This window comes from Pungitius pungitius, chromosome 21 (genome assembly GCF_949316345.1).
Source record: "Pungitius pungitius chromosome 21, fPunPun2.1, whole genome shotgun sequence".
In the NCBI taxonomy this organism is placed as follows: domain Eukaryota; kingdom Metazoa; phylum Chordata; class Actinopteri; order Perciformes; family Gasterosteidae; genus Pungitius; species Pungitius pungitius.
In genome coordinates, this window is record NC_084920.1 from 8,865,441 (window position 1) to 8,890,585 (window position 25,145).

The 25,145-nt window shown below is 42.8% G+C and overlaps 1 protein-coding gene across 4 annotated transcripts in view; it reads right to left on the reverse strand.

The window, feature by feature from the left end:
• rbfox3a (RNA binding fox-1 homolog 3a) overlaps positions 1–25,145 on the reverse strand; it is a 141,388-nt gene that overhangs the window by 12,022 nt on the left and 104,221 nt on the right. For 3 of the 4 annotated variants that reach the window (XR_005119864.2, XR_005119862.2, XM_037463950.2), the window contains 5 exons: positions 24,583–24,636; positions 17,115–17,247; positions 15,602–15,641; positions 15,414–15,478; positions 7,560–7,638 (listed from right to left, as the gene is read on the reverse strand). Coding sequence is in view for 2 of the 4 variants with exons in the window: in XM_037463950.2 (XP_037319847.1) it covers positions 7,560–7,638; positions 15,414–15,478; positions 15,602–15,641; positions 17,115–17,247; positions 24,583–24,636 (371 nt within the window). In the remaining 2 variants the exon portion in view is untranslated. Of the gene's footprint in view, positions 1–5,068; positions 5,231–7,559; positions 7,639–15,413; positions 15,479–15,601; positions 15,642–17,114; positions 17,248–24,582; positions 24,637–25,145 lie in introns of those variants that run through there. The other variant, XM_037463949.1, reaches the window with a different exon arrangement.

Sequence of the window (25,145 nt, forward strand, 5' to 3'; positions counted from 1 at the left end):
CGGCTCCCCGGCCTAAGTCGGGCGGTGGGGGTATGTGGTGGCGGGGTGTGGTTAGCTCAGCTGCAGGGGGGAGAGCGGGGGAGTGGTTCAGGGAACGGTGCCGGGAGGTAATTAGCGCAGCTGGACAACTGGACGATGATTTGTCTCCCTTAAAAACAGTGAGCAGGACGCTGAGGAGTGGTTCGAAGCAGGTGCTAAGGGGCCAGGCCGAGGAGCTGAGCGACGACGCAAACCTGCCCAACAACAACAACAATAATAATAATAAAAATACAGTTACACTGCAACATGTGTCCGTGCCTTATTCACGGGGAACCCGGCAGTAGTAGCTCCCGAACGGCTACAAGTACATATTGAAATTGTAAAATGCATGTAGGCGAAATGAATGAAAGGACACAAAATGGTTATGAAAAGCAATCAATTTCCTACTGCGACTGAAAGAAGAAATTCTGCTCTCTTGAACACATGTGCACATCTGTACAAGCTTTAAAGTAAATTAAGAATGATCTAAAAATTGCTTTGCTGCAACCCGGACCTCAATATACTTTATATATAAGTTTGGCTCGATTAACCTGCTTTTGGACCATTGTCAATCATCCATCCCTCTGATATAATTATAGGAATATGCAACATACAAGCACAGACCTGAAAAAAAAAAGATTTTAAAACTAGATCGAGGAAATGTAACAGTAAAATCAGATCTAATACAGCTCGACATCGAGACCCTTATCGTGTTATTTTTTTTTAATCAATTCCTATTTTTAGATAACTTAGACTCATCCTTTATCGTCAATAATGTTACAGTTCAATGGTGTTGTTAGGCCTGACGCGTAGATTGACATTCATTGTGCGCCGTCTGAAAACATCCCAGCTCTCCTTGCTACATCTTGCACCATCTAATTAAAATGAGATCGCTCATGACGTCCACCTGAATTATCCTCTTTAGCTAAAAGGTGCCCTAAATCGGTTGTGCTCACATTGCTCGAAAGCTTTTGCAACGTTTCCGGCCTTTTTATTGGTGATCTCCCCCGAGCTAAAAACTGGAATGACAACTTACAGCCGTATTTTGAGTGTGCACTGATATTGGTATTGTAAACTTAACTAATATACTGTCTGACTTTCCTAACAGGAACAGGACTATTGTCAGGCTAGCAAATATGTATAGCGTGATCGAGTGAAAAATAAACAATAGTGTGTATGTGTGTCATGGTTACAAAGGAACAAGTCACCTGTTTGATGTTAGTATGTATTTATGTGTATGTGTGTGCAGGGGGGGGGGGGGTACATCAGTGACTGAACTCTCCTATCTCTGATCTGTGGGGTAAATTGCCTCGGATGCAGCTTCTCTTCTTTTCTTCCTGCGTTCCGGACTCCCCTCCTTACTATCCCATCAGACACAGCACGCACAGTTGGTATTTACTAGTGGGGGAGTTTGTGTGTGTTTGTGTGTGACTGAGGGCGAGTGAGATTGGTGTGTACCAGAATGCTTGGGTGTATTAGTGAGAGTTGCCTGTGTTACTCTTAGAGTTAGAGTTAGGTTCTTACACATTCACCATTAATTTGGTCATATATCTGGCTGATATCAGCATTGTGTTAAAGACGTATTTCGTCTTGAATTTGAATGTTACAAACAATTTGTATTATTTTGTATTTCTTCATGTCCCTTTTTCTTTAAGTCTCCACATTGACTGACATGTATTTTTCTGTAGCAACACAGTAAAATAATTAAACAAATAAACTGCTCTAAACTGCTCTTATTTGCATTTAACAATCCAATGGATAAAATTAGTTGAGTAATGGAAATATTGTTTTAACTACAACAAAGATAATTATTTGTCACATGCCACAGCTAGATAAATAATGATCATAGTTATCAAGCATTGGTAATGATTAAATGCTTTTAATGTTACTATGTAAATTCTGGACACCCTAAAATTTAAATTAATTTCCTACCAACTCAGATTAACATTGTTTTGTATTGGACTGCTAGGGGCCAGTTTCTACAAAACCTGGTTGTTTTAAAAACAAGATATTTCCTCAGGTGAGTTATTTTTTTCAAAATAACTAGTATACTTGCGTTCCATGTACAACTATGTGACTGACAAATGTATCTTCAATTTGCGACTGACCACCATTTGTGAAACTGGGTCTCAGCAGTAGACATGGTGTTGACTAAAAACTAAAATACACGCTTTCTAAAGTGATTACTCATTACTTAGTATAGTCTTTAGAAGAAAAACAAACATTCATTAACAATATTGTAACAACAATAACATTCAACTCAACATTGAATTTCAAAATGTGCAATTAAATAGTTAAACGGTTTTAATCTATTGGCAGCCCTACTAAAAACCCTGTGGCAAGTAGCACCAAACGTTATACAGTCATCAAATTTGACTCCAATCATATTTGTGTCCAAAAATGAAAGACATGAAATGCATCCATAAAAAATGCAAAATAAATATTGTTATCATTCTGAGTGACTTTATAAATCTTCTGTTTTCCAGCCTGGTTCCTGAGTTGGGTTAGTAGAACCCTCACCAAACAGTTATATTACAGTTGTTGTTACTGTTTTGCTTCTCTACACCAGCCTGACAACTTCTTTAAAACAATAGAGGGCCCTGCGTAAAGTCGACAGAGGCTGCGCCACCCGGTGCCCGTGGCGGCCCCCTCGGCTTCGCGAGGTACTACCCACCCGGGTAGACCTCCAGCAGGCTTATATATCGGAGCGAGAAGAGACCCGGCTGTGGTTGGAAGCCTAATTACGAGCCCTTCCCCCAGACAGAGGGTCAGGCTATCACAGCCATTACCTCATCGTTCCACACAACCGGGAGTTCCGGAGGTTCGCTTTTGGGGATGAAGCTTACCACCACTTGGTTCTTCCACTCGCCCTAGCCCTCTCACCCCAGATGTTTACCTAATGCGCGAATGCTGCCCTGGCGCCAGTGTGTCTCCAGGGCATCCGCATTTTGAGCTTCACAAGCGACAGGTCGATCTACGAACAGCGCATCACCCGTCTGGGGCTGAGACGCAACGCCAGGAAAAGCGTGCTGTCCCCAGTGCACTGGACCACCTTCCTGTGCGTTATTTGGGATTCGACCATGACGCGGGCACATCCGTCTCCCGCTTGAGTAGTTTCGACCCTTCTTGCAGTCAAGCTAGGCCAGCCACCCACTGTTCAGTGGTGGCTCAGGGCCAGGAGGTTCTCCCCGAAGGGAAACCAGCGCCGTCTGGTCAAGATCACTCGGCGTTGCCTGCAGGCCCTGGCCCAGGGGGCAGGCACTCTGTCGAATCAGGGGCCGAGGCCCAGGGACTGGAGACTCCATCCCGGTGTGGTGGAACTCCTTTGGTAACACCTCGGCACGGCCGAGTTGGACCTGTTTACCTCCAGAGTGACGCCAGTTCGTCCTCTGTGTTGTTCCCTGGTTGCGCTGCTCCCAGGGGTTCTAGTATGGTTCACAGACCTTTCGTCGCTCCTCGCAGGTCCTCTGTGGGAGACTCCCATCAGGGTAGACCTGCGGTCTCAGGCGTTGAGGGCCCTCTTTTACCCTCGCCTCGAGCCATGGAGACTGCCGGCGTAGCCCTCGAGGGGACCCGCCTCCTAGGAGCCGGTCTCTCGACCCAGGTCGTGGAGACCATCCTTCACTCTGGAGCCCCCGCCATGAGGAAGGCGTATGCCGGTAAATGGAAGCTCTTTGCCACTTGGTGCGGGCAACGTCAGCTGGACCCAGTTAACTGCCCGGTCGGTTCAGTACTGGAGTTCCTGCAGGAGCGCTTTGCCACAGGTTTATCCCCGTCCACCATCAAAGTATATGTGGCGGCCCTGTCGGCATCCCATGCCCCACTAGACGGGCGCTCTCTGGGGAGACACCCGTTAGTATCCAGGTTCCTTCGTGGCACTCTGAGACTGAGGCCAGTAGCCAGCACCAGAGTTCCGTCCTGGGACTTGGCCATCGTACTCGAGGGTCTCTCCGGTGCTCCCTTCGAGCCCATGGCAGAGGTCCCAGTGAAGTATGTGGCTCTTAAGACCCTCTTCCTGCTCGCTATTTCTTCCCTCAAAAGAGTTGGAGATATGCAAGCCCTCTCGGTGGCCCCATCGTGCTTGGAATTTGCACCTGGTATGGTGAAGGCGTTCCTACTTCCTTCCCCCGGCTACATTCCTAAGGTCCCGTCCGCTTCGGTCGGGCCTATTGTGCTGCAGGCTTTCTGTCCTCCCACCGTTTCTGACGTCGGACCAGGCGAAGCTTAACCTCCTCTGCTCAGTCAGAGCCCTAGACCTGTACGTTCGCAGGACCGCCCTGTGTAGGCTCTCCGAACAGCTGTTCGTATGCTTCGGGCATACAGCGTCTTTACGCAGCTCGAGTTCCCTGAGAGGGAACGTCTCTCGGTTACGTATGTAACCTTTGTTCCCTGAAGGGAACGGGACAATGCGTAAACGTTCTGCCATACTCCCGGCCTGCCCGTGGCACTCGATTTGGCCTTTCAGAGATGAATGGTCCTGCCCTCCGGGTCCCTTTTATAGCGCCCTTGTCCGGCGTCCCCGCCTATGTACCAGCTCGCCATTGGTTAGATTTCACACGTGCTTCATGACGCGGTCACGCAGGGGCGTTCCCACAACGTCTTTACGCAGCGTCTCGTTCCCTTCAGGAGGAGAGACGTTATTGGCTCACTTATAATAGAGCCATTTCTCTGAGGGAATGAATGGCTGTATCATTTACTCAACAAATCCCATCTAAAATGTGTTTCTTAATTTGCAATTGCTGAACATTAGTGCATTTAATATTTAAGGTGGTAAATTACTTAAAGCTAAAGAAATTAAATGGAATTAAATCCAGCGCAAAAGGCCACTGTGAAGGTACTAATTTGCCAACCAATATTTTTGAGAGATGAAAAGCTTAGCTTTTCTACTCTCCTTTTGTCTTCATTGACTGTTCATTTTTTCCCCTCACGCATCATGTCAATACAAATGCATTCAAAACAGAGTGACAAAATGTTCTTTCCAAAATAAGTACATTACATTGATAAATGACAACGTGTACACTCTGTAAATGGGGAAGCGACTGGACCTGAAAGCATTTTATTTTAGTTTTCCATCAAGATGGTGAAGATGGTTATTTAATCATTTCATTTGTTGCTGTTTTTTGTGTCTGTTTTGCAGGGAAGGAAAGGGGGCGTGCCTCTGTCTTTTCTAGTAGGGAGCGAAGCGACTGCACCCTCCTCTGTAAAGGCTAGCCTGCAACATCAAAGATGAAAAAGCTCTGATCAGTATTCAATGTAGAACGTTTTCTAATATTAATATTAAAATGAACTACTCTCTTTCCTCCAAAGAAATCTTCCTCCCTTTTTCCCCCTTGTATCTTGTTTAATTGAACAAAGGAGATTGTGTCTGCGCATGTGCTGGCTGAATGTAGTTTTTCATTTTAATACTTAACTTAGCAAGTTAGCAAAGTTTGTACAAGTGGCCGAAGACTGCTAAGGTGAGACTAACACGAGACAACCGTCATGGCTATTTCAAACACACATTTGATCGCTTGTGAAGTGGATCACAGACTGTGAGTGAGCTGAGGAAATCGTGCTGCTAGCTGTAGTATGCACGGAACACACAAGACATCTAACAAGCTCTCCACTGAATCCACAACCAGAAGATAAAAACACAACTGCTTCTGGATTCTTCTTTTACTGTATACACTGAAAACAGCCAGGTAATTAAATAAGACATTTCATTCTTTTTAGAGACATTGCATTACAATAACTTGCGTATCAGACGATAGCCAACCCAATGTTGAGGCCCTTTGACTGGTGGTGATTTTCAACATTTTGCTAGCTTTGGCAAACTTTTCACTCTCCGCTAACTCTTTATTTATGAACACAGCACAGCCGTGCTAATCTAAACAGAGATAAGAATTTCTGCCACAGCTGACAATGAAAGTAACCAATGAGTGAGGCTTATCGCTTCGTTCTCAACATGTGCAGCACGGATTAGGCTGGATGTATGGATCGACATGTGTTGATCCTTTGTAATCTAACCTGAGAATATCTGATATCATATCAGATTGGGAAATTTGCCCGCATACACACTGATACCTGACCAGCATCCAGGCGTCTACTGTATAGAGGGGAAAGCCAGTGATGACTGCTAGTATTACAATATTGATAGCTGCATAGAGGAGACAATAGCTGCGTCTCAAAGTCGCTAGTCTGCATCCTTGTAGCCTGCATCCTTGTAGCCTCCAACCTTCAGCAGCCTTCGCGGTAGGCCTGGGCTGGGTCTGGTTATTTTAAATTGAAATTAAATGAGTTAATGTATAATACTTTAATAAATTAGCATTACTTTCAGATAAAAGTAGTAAAAATTGCGATCTTAAGGCAGAAGAGACTCCATCAACAGCAAGTAAATTCTTATGTGAATTTAAAAACACGACATCGGTTACCAACGTCATGTAACTTAAGCGATTTCATGAACTAAAATGTGATGTCAAACACTTTATTATAACATTCATTTATAACATATTATAACATTTATAACATTCACATTTATTACAACATTGTGTCAAAATATTCAGCCATGTCATTCATACCGCCATGGCCCCCTTTAGGAAAAATCTCCTTGGTAACTGTATCATCACACCAACTCGGCGACTTTTTAACCAAGTTCTGCCTACGTATCGTACATCAACACATCTGACAACAACGTGAGTCTGCCTACCTAGTTCACAACGTAACATCCTGCATACAGCCCAAACTCACAAGACCTGAAAGAATCCAACTGAACCAATATTTCCCATCATGAAGATTTGAACTTCCGGGAAGGCAAGATAAGATATATTTATTTGAATCAGAAATTATTCCCATCTACAGAAAAGTGTTATCCAACCAAAGTCTGCAGTTTCATGTCTTTATTTCATTGAGAATTCAGAATAAATACTGGAAGTGAGGGGTCTGGATATGGAAGAGTGGGGTAAAAGGGAGGAGGACATTTGAAGATAAAAAAGAAGAACGTTTAGAGTAATAAGGATGGAAACAGAAGAAAACTGTTTTAGTTAAGTAAATTAAGAGGAAGACAATGTAATCAATGAAGGCTTTTAGCTCGCAGCTGCACTAGGGGAAGACTGTGAGCAGTTTGGGGGATAAATAGAGGAGGTGGCGCTTTTTATCCCCGTCATCACAATCCTGTCTGCACTCATCTGATCGGTCCAAGACGCTGCAACGAGCAGCAGAGAACTTTAATACTGCTTCTCCTACTTTTTTTCCTCTTGTGCTTCTACTTTAATCTCTCACGGCACGTTGAAGCATTTACTAGATGGTCGTTAATCTTTGGTGGAAACACCCACAAAAGAAAATAAATTGTGCTCTCAGTTTCACCCCCATCCTCTTGGGTGCTCTTTTTATTTCTCTGGAAAGGTTTTTCATCTTTGATGTTAGCTGCAAAGCTAGCTAAAAACAAACATTAACTATTCGTCATACAGCAAGGTATCAAAGAGGAGAGAGTGAGGATGCTTTACCTTTTCATCATCTTATCAGATACATCAAATCAGCAGCTAAGAAACTTGGATCAGACTCACCATAGTGCCCACACTATATGTGGCTCCAGGACCAATCGTATGGTGGTATGGGTCTGCTGTTGCATACACTCTGCCATAACTACAGAGGAGAATACAAGCACAAACAGAGTTTACTGTGAACACCTTACACATCAGGGCTGGCATTGATCAAGCATGACAGGAAGTAGCTCAGGAGATGGACCGTCGTGCTTTGAAATGGAGCAATGAGTGGGGCCTTTTGAAGTGTTTCTTGCCTAGTCCGAGTTGCCAGGCTAGGAGTTTCTTAGCCTCTTTGCTTGCTGTAGTAAAAACTATTTTACCCCTCACAGATGGACAGAAGGGAGACAACAGGAAATTGAGAGAGAGAAAAGGAGGGATACATCAAATGTAGCACTAGCCAATTGCTGATTAAATACAACAATGTGTGATATACAATTTAGCCAATGAGCAACCTTAAATAGACCCAGCTTTGGGCAACATTGGTTTTGCTCATCAAGGCTGGTATCGACCGGCGGATAACTTCTCCAAGATGTTCTCCAAGATGTTCACCAGATGACTCAACACAATGAAGCATGGATTTTATATTATATCATATTATATCCTTCTGATAATAATTATATTATACTAAATTGCCTGTTATGTTTGTTTTTTAAGTGTTTTTTACTGGGGGGGTTTTCAAGTTGGAATAATTTATTAAATAACTTTAAACTAGTAATTTGTTTTTAAAACCTTAATTGTTTTGCAAAAAATCAACCTGGGATGTTAGCTAAAATTGATTTGGGAGGACAGCAGAAGAGTTGCTAGTTCTACATATTTCAAATTCTGCCTCCAAGTTAATCCTGTGTGTGTAGTTTTGTGTTAAAGAAAATAAAATTGAACAACTAAAAGTGTTTAGTCATTACTTTTAACATTTAGTCTTTAGAAGAAAAACAAACTTTTAGACAGAATTAATTGCCATTAATTAATTTCAAAATGTGCAATTAATTAGTTCATTTAATTAATTAAATCAATTATCTACTTACCTTTTTTCTATTGACAGCCCTACTAATTTTGCGACATGGGTACTGTTTCAGCATAAGGATGAATGACATTTCTGGGGCTACTTCTGCCAATGTTCTTCTGCAAGTGTTCTGCTGGTACCTGAATAGTTCCTAAAGATTACAAATTGCACTCACACACACAATTCAAAGATTGTGGGAGACCAAGCAGTGAAAAGGAATCCACAGCTTCAATCTGCCCTCAGGGACCTCTAGCACAGCCATCCCTCAACATGGTTCCGTACCAGGGCTGGACTGGGACAAAAAAGGGCCCTGGCATTTTTGCTCAGACCGGCCCACCACAATCGGTCGGACACAACCACCAAACAGTACACTAACCTTGCGGTCCCTGAAGATATGCATATCTACTGTTCCGTTCCCAAAAACCCATACAAAGCTGAAAGCAAAAGTGCCATGGACCAGTGTACTCACTCTCTCTTGACTGACTCCCAGTCCCTGGTGATCAAAGCTGGCAGTGGAGCAGGGCCTACACAAAGTAAGTAGAGTAGAGAGACTGCCACAAACTAAGAGAGTCAGCCAGTGGACAAAACTAAAGTCTGGATGTTGATACAAAAGTACACATTCTTCAAAATATCTTTCTTTTTGTTTAGCAGAATAAAGAAATTCATACAGGTTTGAAACAACTTGGAGGTGAGTAAATGACACAATTTTCATTTTTGGGTGAACTATCCCTTTAAAGAGCACAAACCCCTCTTTAATATGACACCAAACAACATTTACCTCTAATTGTTGAGATACCTCCCATAAAAAACCTATACATACAAAGTACCCACACAAAACGTCCTGATAATATATATATATATATACTGTATATATATATAAAATTTCACTTGCCGTAATTGCATATTGATGATATTGGAAATTCAGAAGAAACACTAGAAAGTATCTAGTTAGTTGAATATACAGCTTTCAAAATGCAAAGCGAGTTTTTAACCCCCAAATAACATACGTTAGCTACCTCTTCTAACGTGTAACTCTTTGTGGACAAGTAATAATTAAAATAATCAAATGGCATCATTTTCTCTTTTTCCTAGAGAAGAAGGGCCGTCGACGGCCGTTATGAGTTTTAAATGGTTACATTAGAATATCCGAAGTTGCAATTGAATAAGTGAACTCTCAACTCTGCTAGCTACAAAAACAGTGCAAAATAGCTTATGCTGTGTTATTTGACTTTAGCTAACTGAGTGGCCATTGCAGTAACTTTTAAGTGACAATTTGAAAAATGACAACCTGACACTTAGACTTTATAATAGCAACAACCGACAACGATTATGTTTGTTGCCTTATTATAATATTCATTAATTGAGGTAACTGTTAAATCGTCATCATCTTGGTTGTGGCCCAGCCAGGCCCACACACACTATCCTCATGCACCCGCCCTGATTAACACTCCCTCCCTGTTCATGTAGCTACCTGCTTGCTTACCGTTTCAATGACACTCTCCTGCTCACTCTGTCCCTCCTTGACTTCACTGTCAGACTCAGACACCTGCTGCACCTTCTCCTTTGCTGCCTGCGAGCCGCAAGCACCGCTATCGCTGTGGCTAGTCACCTCTCCTCCTCCATGTGCTATGTTCACCTGCTGTTTCTGCAACATGTCGTCAGGTACTGTAGTAGTTTTGGAAACTGAAGCTACAGCACTAAACATGTCGGTTATTTTTGTTGAGGCATCAACCTCTAGATTTTTTTTTTGGCCCACAATTTATCCGCACCCCCCTTGCTCCTACGTTTTTGTTTCTCTATCCTAATCCACAGATTTCTTTCTGGCTCTGAGCCGATGACTGCATCTGACTGACACACGGAGAGGGAGGCGTGCAAAAATTGTATAGGCCTATCGACCGGCACCCAAGTGCGTCGGCCCACCGGGCATTGGCCCGGTATGTCAGATTACCAGTCCAGCCCTGTTCCGTACCCAAAGCGCGGTCACAGGAGATTTCATTTTGGCCGCCATAAAAATTAAAAAATGTATATAACCTATAAGTTATTTCTGCAGTACACCTTTGAGTCACACGAGGGAGACAGACTGTTCGTATTCTTCTGAACATTGTCTGCTTATAACGTAGCATCCAGTTTCTGCTGGTAGAAAATGTGTGCACTTTCCTATCCAGTGGAGCTTTTCAGACCACCCTGGCATTTCTTTTTCAAACAGCACCTTGCAACAAATTATGCTATTTAAAAAATATATTTAGAACTTTTTAGCAACTTTTGTAAGTGACTCAAATGCTAAAACGCAAGAATTTTCACTCTAAATGACACAAAAACAATGTGTGTCTAGCTGCAAAAGTCCATTGTGAGTGACTCCAACAGCAGGCGCTCAGCTCGTGCACAGGCAGCACAACAGCCTGGAGACAGCTGGAAAGAGACGCCTAGTGCACACATTGTTATTTTAGTTAAGTTGCTTTTTCAATAAAATAGCATATACACCTTATTATTAGCTTGCACCTAAAATTGTTGCTCCGTTTAGTAGCATGTTAACTAATTCCCAATAGAATGCTTAAAATTAGAATTGTTCAGAATGTGAAGGTTTACTAGTTAAAAAGAAATACATTTCAATTTATCGCATTAATCTCGGCCACAATAATCACAAAGATTAGCGCGTTAATTTTGACAGCCCTAAAAATCTATTTAGATTCCATGCAAAGTCAATGCACAGACGTGTGTTACCGAGAGACGTTGGCACCGAGCCGTCATACAGGTCAGTCACTCACCCGAGTAAACTCTGAGAGATACGGGCTGAGATGGCAGTGAGGGGGCCCGGAGAGGGAAGTAAACACGCGCGAGTAAAGCGTGGCAAAAATTTGCATCGCTTCTGGTGTGAACGCAGCATTAATCCTCCATTTATTTATCTCTTTTTGTGTATCAGGCATGATCTGTATGACATTTTGACTTATTCCCCAAACCTAAAAAGATATGGATTCCCCTGAACCAGTACAAATCAAAGGGGAATATGATCAGTTGGGGAATAATTTGCTAATTGTTTCCTCCTATCCAGATCCAAACATTATGCATGTTAGCTTTGATTGAATAGGTTTGATAATGGATAAGGTGTGCAAACCCACCACAATGAGTATGCATGAGACACATAAGGTATTGGGTCGTCGATTTTAACTGGGGTCCGGAGGAGAGATCTATAATCATTTCCTCCTCTCACTCACGCTAAAAACAGGCCTACGGGATGAAAATTCAATCGATGTGTCCCTATAAATGTACGTTGTAAAGGTGAGAGTGTGTGATTGCAATGATTTGTTTTACCCGTTTCAATTTATGAGAAAAAAGGGGGTTAGGGTTAGTGTTTTATCTTCCAGATGATGTGGAGTGGTTGCAATATAAATAAGGTCAGCCGGAGGATAATAAAAGGAGACAGATAGAAAGATAAGAAAATAAACGGGCACAGTGATAAGAGTAGAAGATGGCGGAAGGGAGAGAGAATAGTGATTATGAATAAAGAAAAAGATAATTTTGTGGTGTGTAAACAGATAATAATGGCGTCAGGGGGAGAAAAGCAAATGTACAATTGTAAAGAGAAAACATATCTGGAAGCAGGAAGCTAAAAGAAAAAATGAAATTATTTTGGCGAGATTTATAACGTGTAACATTTATCTGAGAGTGTCCCATAACTTTCCTCTTCTATGCCATCTACTTCACCTCCTCCTCTCCTCCCCCCTCAATGCCATCTCAGCCCGTATCTCTGTCTGTCTCCTGGGGCTTATATTCTAGTCTTTTCAACAGCACTGGCTTGGAACTCATCCCCTCCCACAATAGTAGTCTCGTCTTTCATTCCACCCATTCATCCCTCCTTCTCTGATGCCACCAGACCGCTTTATTTATATTTCTCTTTTCCTGTCTGGTTTGTTTATCCTCCTCAAAGAGTAAAGGGAAGCCAATGTAGGTCTGGAGGGCAGAGATAAGAGGCAGTGTTGGTACACTGTTAGACTAAAAGTTTCACAGGGAAAACTAAGCAAAGAGTATTAGGGAAATGCACATTGGAGGAGGGAGAAGCAAGGAAGGAGGTACGAGTGTCTAGTGCTGCAAATGACCATTTTCATCAATGATCAATCACTATTGATAGTCTATCCTGATTGCAATGTGCCTCTTCTTACCTGGTCTGTTAAGCAATAGGGGATACCTCCATTGGAGAACCACTGCTCTAGAGAGACAGAATATAGGCATGTTACATCTACTCTGCATCGGGTCCCTTTCATCACGCGATGAATACAACTCATCCCCTGTCTCTGCTACATCACGCCTTAACTCTGCGTCACCTCCACCTCACCGCATGTGCTGTCTTTAAATCAGGAGAGCTTCAGAAATACAATGAGAGGGACACTTTTTAAGAGCTGACATGAGGGGACAGCGATGTACTGCAGCCATGGAGAGAACGCATATAAGAAAGACGGAGTGTGGGATTGGAGAAAAAGGAAGCGTGTGAAACATGGTGGAGAGCGACGTACTCGTGTTCATAATTCTCCCAAGCACACCGCTCACTACCTGCTCCTGCTAAATCTTACATTATCAGTGGCCTACAGGCTCCTGCTTGACTGTTTCTTATCGGCCCTGACATGTACTGTAAAAAAAAAAACGCAAAAAGAAGGTCAAATGACTGGCAGCCGCGGCTGCAAAACAAAAATCATAAAATTAAGGTCAAATAAGTTAATTCAAATGAAGTGCGAAAAACCATAAATTTACAGGAATTTTACTTAACAATTTTACAGAGAAACACATATATTTTAGAGATTTTCTCTATATTATTATCAAACACCTTCAATGAAGTGGTATCACCAATGAAGTGGTATCACCAATGAAGTGTTTGGCAGCTGCTGCCAGTAATTTGACATGATTTGAATGTAATTTAAGAAAACAGTAAAATACTTATTTTTTTATTAAAGTATTTCTTCCGTAAAAATATGAGAAAATCATTTAATTTGTCATTATTAGCATAATACTTTAATTTACAGTTGGACTGTTAATTTACAGATAATAGCTTTTTTTAACACAATTTTGCACATAATTTGAAAAAACTGAAATTACTGTAAGAAAAGTTATTTTCCGTAAAAATAGGAGGCTCAACCTCCCAAGATTAGCTCCCCAAGCACCGTCATGCACACACACACCTCAAGAAGTGGATGCGGGTGGATACAAAACGCACACACATCTTTATCTATAAACAAAATAACTTTTGATCTGGAGGAATCACTAGCAGACTGCGGGCTCCCAGAGGGCTGAGGACAGCTGCTCAGGAAGAGGGACCCAACTCTAGAGGTGAGGGGATCACATGACAGTTGTGAGATGGAGTGGATGACGCTGTTCTCTCCTGCCTCACATATACTGCTCCACGGCCTGTGGCAGGATGTTGAATCGTCTTTCTGCTCACTTCATTGGTTCACTTCATTGGTTACCAGTAACTGCCCGCATCCAGTTCAAAACATTGGTACTGACGTACCATACTGTGAATGGATCGGGACCAGTCTACATCCAGGACATGGTGAAACCCTACATCCCAACTCGCACACTTCGATCTGCATCTGCAAAGCGGCTTGTTCCTCCCTCACTGAGAGAAAAGCACTCGACGAGATCGCGACTCTTTGCTGTCCTGGCTCCGAGATGGTGGAATGAGCTCTCCGATGACATCAGGACTGCAGAGAGCCTCTACATCTTCCGTCGAAAACTCAAGACACACCTCTTTAGACTCTACCTTGACTAAAACACTAGCAAACCGTAGCACTAACAAATGATAGCACTTAAATTGTACTTATAATGGCACTTTTCTATAACATGTTTTGTAACTGTTTATTTGATGAAAAATGTACTTTCTTGATACTTGTTTTCTGAGTTTGTATCTATGTGGAAATGCACTTATTGTACGTCGCTTTGGATAAAAGCGTCAGCTAAATGACATGTAATGTAATGTAATGTAATGCTCATCATCTGTCTAGGTGAGTCACTGTGGAGATTGGAGGGCTGCATACAATGTGACAACATCTACTCCTGTGGCCTCACAAGACCACCACCTGTGGCCTCACAAGACCACACGAAAGGCCCACAATTTTTCAGCTGTCTTATCTCAAGTGGTCCAGCAGGACAGAGCTGGCGGATTGTTAACCAAGGTAGCTCACCCTGGTGGCCTCTGCTCGGGGCTAACCTACTCCTGAGCAGTTCCAGTTAAACAGTTCATAGTCAACAGCTTGAGTACAGACCAATTACATCGCTGGACACATCATTTCGTGTTCCAACATGGAGACCTAGTGACCCAGCACAATGAGTTTACAATAGATTGATCAATGAAACCCATATGGTCATTTTGGGTTCAAAACCAGATAGAGAGGTTGAGAGTTTGGAAAAATATGAATAGAAAACACATATTCTCCTATATAGATTTGTTATTCTAAAAACCTTTCACACTGGAGGTGTAAAGAATAACCGTGTAATGATCTGCTCTGTTCTGCTTCTGTCAAGGAAGAAAGTGATGAAGTCTTGTTGTTTAATGAATAGAGCAGCGTTTAATTGCAGCGTGAAAGATCAGAAAAATGACATTAGTTGTTAATACTTACAGCTTATTGTGAATGTATTCATGACAAAACCTTGTTGCACTACTTTATGACATGCTTCTATTCTAAAGATATTAAGATAATGGTAGAAACTGGGGATTCTAATATATAGAGCGATTTTACTTATTTAATACATTACTGTTAGTATTGTTATTTCGACTGAGCCGCCGTCCACCTTAACTTCTGTGTTTTTTTTCTCCACGTGCGGGATATAAAATGATCGTGGTTATTCACAATGATGTGGGAACAGAGGGAAGAAGGCCATCCACATACTTGTCACTGTATGCAGCTGCAGCAGTAGCAGCCGGCTGGGCGTATCTGTAAGCTGCATACCCTCCCTAAGGAGAGACACAGCAATTTAATGCCACCTCAAACCAACATCCACAAGTCAAGGTTAATCATTGACTCAAATGCGGAAGACTGATCATAGTGAAAATACATGTAAATAGTATTAGACTTACATATATTTCTGCTCCATAAAAGCCGTCCTGGTACACCACACTGTCAATAACACAGAAGACATTTTACATTTTTTAGCATTGAAGTAAACTGAGGGTGGTATGGTGCTTTACTTAAGGAACCCTAAAAGTTACTAGAGGGAACTTTTGAGTAAAGTTTTGTGCTTCCAGTGTTTCAGTGTACAAGACTCCCTTTAGATAAACTCTCTTTTTACTGCAGCAGGTTCTGACAAACTGCCCCTGCTCAGTCCTGGAGCTGGTTCCTCTGGGTCCTCTTTCCCAGGAGCAACAAAGCCTGCGTCTGCAGCAACGTGCTGTCGGTGTCGGCTACAGCCTGACAAGCGTGGAGAAGCTCTGGTCCTGAAGACGAGATGGCGCCGCAGTTAGAGGGCCCCCGCCCGCCGGGCCTGGACTAATAGAGGCCCCCAATGAAGCCTGAGCTGAGGCAGTTTGTGGTCAACCTGAACAAATATCGTCGGTTTTTGTGATTTAAGAATTACTACTGTGTGTCTACTCTCTGATGGTCTGGTTTACTGAGGTCATGTAGGGGCATCAATAATACACTGAATGTTTCATTAAACAATTAAACTTTTCTCTTTTCTGACAAGTAGGTAGAACAATGAAGAATTTATCTTTGTTCTTGGTTTGAATTATTCAGAAGTAAAACGGAAAAGTTATTTCTAGTACTTTCATAGATTTGTAACTGGGCACAAAGTCTTTTTGGGCGAGAGCTGTACTCTTCAGTATGCAATAACTTCCTGTTTGGACCAGCTACATCCAAACCAAACACCACTACGTTCTTTGTTTTTATGAATAAAACATTAAAAGTAGCTTTAGTTTTAAACTCTCAAAGTCAGAGAAGGTTCCCATCACACACTAACAGACTAACCTAGTAGTTCCATGTGGTCGCCTACTATCCATCTCTCAGCCACTCGCCTTCTCTTCTCATATTCCTTTCAAGCCCAACACGCTGTCTCAGACATCTTCTGTCTTACTGCTTTCTTTCCCCATTCAAACCTCTTTCCTGGCTCCACTTGTGGCCCTGTTATATAAATGCACCTGGGGAAGGAGCAGGCCTGTTAAACTGAGACGAGATCACGTTGTTATTAGCTGTGATTGGCGTCTCTCTCACTCTCTCTGGAGCATGCCTATTGAAGTGTGCAGGGCAATTCTCCGCTCTATTAGAAGGAGGCCTTTATGATCTTTTGCTAGGGCTAGTGTGTACATGTGTGAGTACGTATTCATTTGTGTATTAGCTCCTGTGCATGTGTCTGAGTACGCTGTTAATCCTATTAGTGAAATAGCATGTTTTTAGTATGCAGAAGTGTCATAGTGTGTTTACTTGGTTATATTTGTCTGTTTCAGTTGAATGTGTGCCTGTGTGTGTGTGTGTGTGTGTGTGTGTGTGTCTGTGTGTGTGTGTGTGTGATTGATAGTTGAAATGCACATATTGTAAGTCGCTTTGGATAAAAGCGTCAGCTAAGCAACATGGAATGTAATTACATTAGGTACTCACGCTCCATAGGCCGGGATGGGTGGAGGAGGAGGTGCAGCACGAAATGTGTTGTAGACGGCGCGACCCCTCCCTCTCAAATGGGCCCCTCTATAGGCCACGGCTGTTCCTGTACTGGGGTAAGGAAACCCTGTGACTGAGAGAGAGAGAGAGAGAGAGCACAAAAAGTTATGAATTGTTCAGTTCAATACATCCATTGTACATTTCGGTTTAATAAATACAACAGCTCACTGGCCACTTTGCATCATACACACGGACATTTGGAGAAATAAAAAAGTGCGACTTTCCATCAGACCAAAGTTCTACGTCTTTATCATGGTGAACAAGAAGAGGAGCTCCTGGGGGAGGGATGCAAGCTGGCGGAGATGGGGAGAGAGGGGGTTTGGCACCAGGGACACAAAGCAGATGGCCTGCATTGTTTGAGCCTGATTCAGCTTGAGGCCATCCTTCATCAAGCACGCACACACACACACACACACACACACACAGGGGTAACCCCTACAGGCACAGGGTGGCATAGTGATGTGCGCTGCTTCAGCTGAAGGTCCCAGTTCAACCTTCAGTCAACAGGGGAGCAAGGCCATCGCACACACCTACACGCACACCCATGTGCTAACACAGACCTTAATGAGCACACACAGACGACGTGGCCTAGCATTCATGCTCTCATTATTCGCGCTGGTCTGTGTTCATGGGCCGTTGAACTTTCTCTGACGTGCACGCCACCGATTAGCCCTCTGAATTCATGTTTCTTGTGGTATGCAGTTAAAGAAGAAAGATGGAAATTACAGTAAAACTACACAGGTATTATTAAAATGCTGAAGTGACAGGTCACAGCCCCCCTCCCCCTGAATCTTCTGATGGGATACATAAATAACATTAGTGACCTTTTGAATCTGAAATTGACAATTCATTGAACAGGTACGTCGATAGGTTTGCGTTTGCATCCACTTTCACTTCAGAGCTGGTTTGGGAGCTGAAGCCGTCATTCTTTCAAGTCGATACTCCGCCAAGAGACCCACCCTCCTCTGACTCTGATTGGTTTGTTACACACATGCATTGATTAACGTGATTAACATGCACATTCAATCTGTGATAGTACAGCATGGTGGCATTCTATATAATGGAGGCAAAGAATGGAAAAATGTCTGTAGAGAAATGAACTCCTTTCAATATAAAATCCCTCATATTAGTATTTTGTTGCTATTATGCAAAACATAACTGCTCCTGCCAGAGATGGGGACTCGAGTGCGACTTAAGTCGCACACACAGTGACTTCAGACTTGACTTGAGACTCGTCCTCGAAAGACTTCAGACTCGACTCGGACTCGAGCTTTGGGACTCATGAACAATGTTTAATTTTAGGAAACATCTGATGAGCTCGGTATACCCCCCCCTCCGTTACCTGCCTACGTAACACGTACATTGACATATATTGCTGGCTGCGCATGCGCGGACAACAATTTCTTGTCAAAGATGTCAAATGCACCGGCCGCTGCTGTGCCATTCGTCGTGAGCTTTGGGTTCAAAACCTTCCAACAAGTCGGCAACAAAATATTGGGGGTGGTTCGCTGGTGGTTCGGCCGACGGTTCGCTGACGTCGGAACGTATGCACTCCAGTCGCGGACCGTTTACTCTGCGATCTCTTTAAAATGTCTGCTCTGCTCACTGAAGCAAAACAGTACCTGGACAATAAATAGCAGAGCCAAGAGCAGCGAGTGTAGTCAACTACTGCTGCTAACACATCCCGTCAGATCAGGATAATTTATTTATATCCGTTAATGAACTTTTCTCCTCTTCTTACCCTGGTAACCGCTGTCATTACAGACGGTTAAGTCGATTCTTACTGTGAAAATCTACGTACTTCCGGTTTAGCGGCTATGCTTTGTATTTTCATTTTATGGGAAAAAGGACCAAAAAAAACGGGCAAAAACGGAGTAAAAAGTGTTTTTTTACGGTGAAAGAGATGGGGACTCGAGTTTGAGACTTGGACTCGAGTGCAACTTAAGTCGCACACACAGTGACTTCAGACTTGAGACTCGTCCTCAAAAGACTTCAGACTCGACTCGAGCTCAGAGACTTGTGAGAGTCTCTGGTTCTAGTGAATAGAACTACAGTTTAAGACCATGAACTCATGTTTACGATGTTTACTGAGGGAATAAAGCATGTAGAGTCATTTTTTCAAAGACTTGTATGGGACCAGAGGAGTCGCCTTCTGGTGGTCACTACAGACAATGCACGTTTTAAGACGCTTTACTCTTTGTAACCCAAGGTTGCTGCCTGGTTTGAAGTCTATCTTGGTTTCCACTGGTTTATTTACTTAGAAAGTTTTAAAAATAGCGAGGCAGGAAGAGAAACTTACATGTAAACAGCCAAAGTACAAGGGAGACTCCACTGATGACCTGCAGGCTGTAAGGCCAACCAGACACCAGTCCTCTGAGATACCGTCTGCAGCAGCAAAGAACACATCATGCTCTGCTGTAAGTGCTCAATCTGCCCCCCCCACTATCCATCCATCCATCTCTGCCTCTCTCTGTCTCTGCGGGGTGATAGAGATCCTCTGCCCACCGCTGTGTCTGCCTCTCCTTACTCTAACTACTCAGATAGTGTTTTTTTTGGCCACTCTGCTTGCACACAGTCCATTGGTGACATTTTGTGAGGAAAATATCTGGTTCTCCAAGTTGCCCACACCTTCTCTCTTATTGTCAATATCAGACATCCGTACATTCATTCATCTTTGTGTGTCGGCAGCTTGCTGCTTGTGTGTATCTGCATATGAGTGAGCATGTGTATGTAGGACATGTGTATGTACCTGTTGGTGGTGTGACGTATATAAGTGCCATTTGACAATGAGCTATGGGTTTTATGCGCTACAGCAGTGCTGTAAATGAATCATGGCATGGCTTTCGCCTGACAGCCAGTAGGCCCATAAAACAAAAACAAAAAACATCCATTGGTAACAATCTGCATGAAAAACGCACATACACATATTAATGCAGCGTAAAATACAATTACTGTTGATGTGAGACGGGTCGGTTAGAATTAAATTGTGTTGTTTAGAAAGGCAACTTTAATATGTGATAGGTGTCTGTGTGAGTTTGGCGTGCCACTGTAATTATCTCATTACTTGTCAATATCAGGACAGTGTCACAAGGCTGGGCACTAGGCTTTATCATTTTGCATCACACTAATTGGTCTTTAAATGGATCATCTGAAAAATTGAGAGATATTTAGGTGCATTGTTTTCAGTGAGCACATGCACTGAAATTGGACAATGATGACACTAGCTGGAGACAGGGAAGCAAAATTAAATGCAATGTTATAGAAATGTTATTCCATAAAAATCACATGCCGTCATCCAAAGTTGAAGGGATTTCAAATGGTCTGGATGGGACAAGGCTCAAACATTCTGTAGTATTCAAGCAAAACTAGAGAAGAAACTTTCTCAAACTTCTTTGTAATCTTATAATAGACATTGATTTTAAATCCACAATAGCACTGATTTCTGTGACTATGGGAATTTATGGGAAGACATAGTCTATTAAAATATTGATATACTGTATACTGTATAATAAGTGCTATTTCCAAAGCTGACTTCCTGTGAAGAAGGACGTTTTTTTTTAAATGCCTGAAAAAAACACGTATTGACATGCCACCCTGAAAATACAACTTCTTGTTTTTTAAAAGATCATTTTGAAAGGCATAGTTGATAGCTGTGACCTCGACCCGTCCTGGACCAATGACGGTGTGCCAATGTGACAAAGCCTGCTGTTGATTTCCTGTCGCCCTTCCAACTTGCAAATTCTTTTGCATATGTTAAAAAGGCCTGAGCCGCTTGCCTCGTTACTTTCTTCCATGCATTTTGCATTTTAATCTTATTTTGTGTGTTCTAGGGAGAACTGCTGTGCCAAGCCGTACCCACACAGGCACAATCACACACACACACACACACACACACACACACAGGCGCACACAGATACACACACACACGCATGCACGCACGCACACACACACACACATCGTCCTGCTTTGCATATACTCAGTCTAGGACACAGTCAATCAATCAGTATTACATTTTCCTCATTGTCCTTCATGCCCATGCAGTCTATTTTACTCAAACACACATGCACACACGTATATACGCATACACAGTCTGGTCCCTATTTGCATTACAATTGCATACCGTGTGTGTATGTGTAGGTGTCTAGTTGCATTGTGCTGGAACACTTCATTAAAGGAGAACCCTGGGATACAAGTGGATTCCTCGTGTTATCTTTAACTTGTGTATCTTAATAACTTGTTTCATGTAGTAAGAAAGTCCCCAAGTAGTCACCACTGACAGAATCTTCAGGGACCCCCCCCCCCCAAAGCCCCTCCCCCAAATAATCCTCAAAAACAGCCAGCATTGTGGCTGTTAGTGCTCACAGCTATTAAGGTAGCAGCTTGTGAATGGTCGGGGGGATCAGGTAGACAAGTCACCAGACAGAAGCATGAGAAACATTTGACTTAAAAGCAACAGGACTAATAATCTCTCCCTACCATGTATTTCCTACTTGATGCACAGAGTAAATAAACATGTTTCCTCAATAAAAACAAGAAAAGGTAATACAATTCAGGCAGAATTTTTAAATTAAATCTTTTGTACATAAATGTAATGTCTAGTAGAAATGAAGCTTCACAGCATAAATCTGTTTACATTGAAATTAGGATCTGGCAGGAAAAAGTAGTTACTTTACACATAGCATCTTAAGATGCAGGTATCACAATTCTAATACCATTGAACTCATTTTGATACGTTGAAGCAATGTTGAAGCAGTTAATCTTCATGAAAACATCCCTACAGCCATCAATGAGTCAAATCCTTTGATACGTTAAAGGAAATATGTTGTGTCTGTATAAGGACTGTAACAGACCAGGTCCAAACCAAAACTCAACATTCTGACTTATCTCACTGTATTTTTGTACCTTTACCATTCAATTATTTTCATTTCATATAGCCCAAAACCGTAAATGACAAATTTCCCTCAGACTAGTATATAGTGTGAACTATGAACTGGCCACTTCTGTTGCCTTAACCAAAAGTGTCTCAATAAGTCTCACTTTTACTTTTCAACAATGTTAATAGAGTTTGGTTAATTTGAAGTTTACAATGGTAGTGCCAACATCTGACAACGCTAATTTAATTTAGCCTGACAACAATTAAAATGATTTGATGATTTGATAGCTGCGTGTGAGTTATGAGTCCATACATACCGATGAGTGTCTGCCTGTTCTGTTGGATGCCTGAGTGCAAGTGCAATAGACACACTGTATATCTATACCTACATTCTGTGAGCATGGGAGTGTATGCAAGCGGGGGTCATCTGTCATTCTTCTGAATGGGATTTGCGCACAATAAACCTGTAGCCGAGCCCGGCAATGGAGATGGAGTGCAGTGTCAGCTGGCCAGGATTTATGGAGGCCGATTCAGCTGATGGGTGCTGCGAAAGCTGTCTGATAAAGAGTGATTAATCGCCCTTACATCCCCCTTTACATCCTGCTTTACTCCCTCCCAAAATAGATTAAATGCACTCATAATTATTCCAGAAGAATTTCAAATCACACCATTTTAATTATTTTTTTCTTTTTTCATTTTTATAGTTAGAGAGAATGCAGTTATTGAATTGAATTCATTTTATTTTGTACAGCCCAAAATCAAAAATTTACCTTTTCAGTCTGTACATAACTTCCCCCCTCCACAAAAATAGAAATAGATGGATGGGATGTGATTGGGTTAGAGTTTAGTGTAATTAAGTAGACCTCACTTTACACTGTAAATGAAAGTGAGCTGTAGGGTTCGACAAAGGAAAGTGTTCTTTTCTGAACTAAATATGAATTCTGAATATTGTTGAACGTCATTTATTTATTTATCATTTGCTATCTTTTAATTTGACGATACAATGTTTACTCTTAATAGCTTTACTATCCCTCCTCTTCCCCCTCTGGGCTCCAATATAAGAACGCCATAACTGTGGTTCTGTGATGACGTGGGACAACTTCAATCAGAAGATCAGCGGGTCGATTCCTAGCTCTTCTGGTTCATCTCAATGCAATTGGTGTAAGTTTCCCAATGTGCAAGAGACATGAATGAATAGGAATGGGTGTGAATGGGGGAATAATGACATGTAGTGTTAAAACGCTCTGAATAGTTGGAAGATCAGAAAGTGCAGTCCATTTATAATTTGCCATTTAAAACACATTTGAGGCGATGCCAGTTTGTCATCACTTTACATGTGCATAACATCAGGGGATCGCAGGTGGATCTTGCGAAGGATTCCAGGACAGCTGAGGCATTTTCCCGGCCCTTCACCGCGGGACCCCGGCGCTCGTTTCCGTCGGAGGCACGCACGGTGGCTTGCTCCACCCCAGACGAGACGCCGCTCTCACGATCCTCCAACTCCGAGGAGCTCGACGTGGTGAGCGTGGAGGCAGCTGAGGCTGACGTCGAGGCGCCTCATTCCCCCGCTGCCACCCAAGAACTGCTGGAGGTCCTCACTCGAGCCGCTGACAGGCTTCACATCAGCTGGCCGGCGGATAGGCAGCAGCCTACTACAACCGGTAAGCTGCAAGAACGGATTCTGCCTTCCCGCAGAGTTCCTCCGCGCCGGTGTCTGCCGTCCTTCCCGGACGTCCACACTGAGGTGTCGGCGTCCTGGGGGAAGCCGGTGTCCGCTCGCGTGTACAACCCGCATACGGCTTTGTACTCGTCTCTAGCTGAGGCTAGGCGACATGGCTATGTGAGGACGTGGCCGAGGGGAAGGAGCTAACTCCGGAGGCACTTCGTGAGCTGCGGCACACGCCTGACCTCGCGTTGAGGGCCACAAAGGAGACAGCTAAGTCCATCGGCCGCTCTATGGGAGCCCTGGTGGCTACGGAGCGGCACCTGTGGCTGAGCCAATCTAGCCTCAAGGAGAAGGGCAATCCTTCCTGACTTATGGCCCAAGCTAAACTTTAAGTTTTGGTTTAGGAAAAAAGATAATTATTTTAACAATAAGTTATACCAGTTGTGTATATACATGTATGTGAGTCAACATAAACACAGGATGCTGAGCATGGAAAACTATGAAAGAGGGTTTGGAGGCCGTCCAAGGTGGGTGTTTGAGAGATGGATGGCCTTTCTTTGTCAGGGCACTTATTTAGAGGAGAGCTGTAAAGCTGTCTGGGAACGAACAGATTTCAGACTAATGAGCAAAGAGTAGCAGTTATGAGGAGCAAGTGGTCTCAGCGCTTCTACCAAACGAAACCTAGCTGCCACTTTAAACTGCACACACATAGCATGTCAATCAGTGATCTGTGTGTTTCACACACTCTGCAATTATACAAAGAAAAGGAAATAATATTTAAAAAGAATAGGGCAGCAGAAATAAGTATTCAATAATGCATTTTTCGTTCAGCAATGTACTTTTCTTTTCAGAATTGTGTGATTGTTTACCTGCATAAAATTCAGGGCCATACACTGCTCCGACCACTGGATTCAGCTTCCAGCCTGAACAGGAGGAACACAACACACACACACACACACACAGGGTGAACGTTAGTGTTCCTGAAATCACTTGTTTCGGTCTAGAGTTCTAAAATAAATGCTCCCTATGGAATCACCATCATGTTATCTTTATTTGATCTCCTCTCTCCTCTTAAAATACCAATAACATTAGTCTTGTGTCCATCCAACAGGGCATCACACTGTCTTCTACATGTTGGATCACATTGTTGAATCTTGAAATATTTTACATGTAGGAGTATTGCACCAAGGCTGCACCAATGGGCAATCTGTTTGCATTGAGATCAATGAGACACTCATTGATCTCGTGTGTGAGTAGATGAGGGAAAAAATGTGTGTTTGTGGACGAAAGAAAAAGCCTTCAGGGCTCATTCTCTCTTTCTCTGCACCTTCAAACAGGGTGTAGTTGTGCCTCTGTTTCTGTGTGTGTGTGTGCATGTGGAAGAGAGGTGCCAATCAGAACTTAACCGTCTACAGCTTGTGCAGAATCAAAA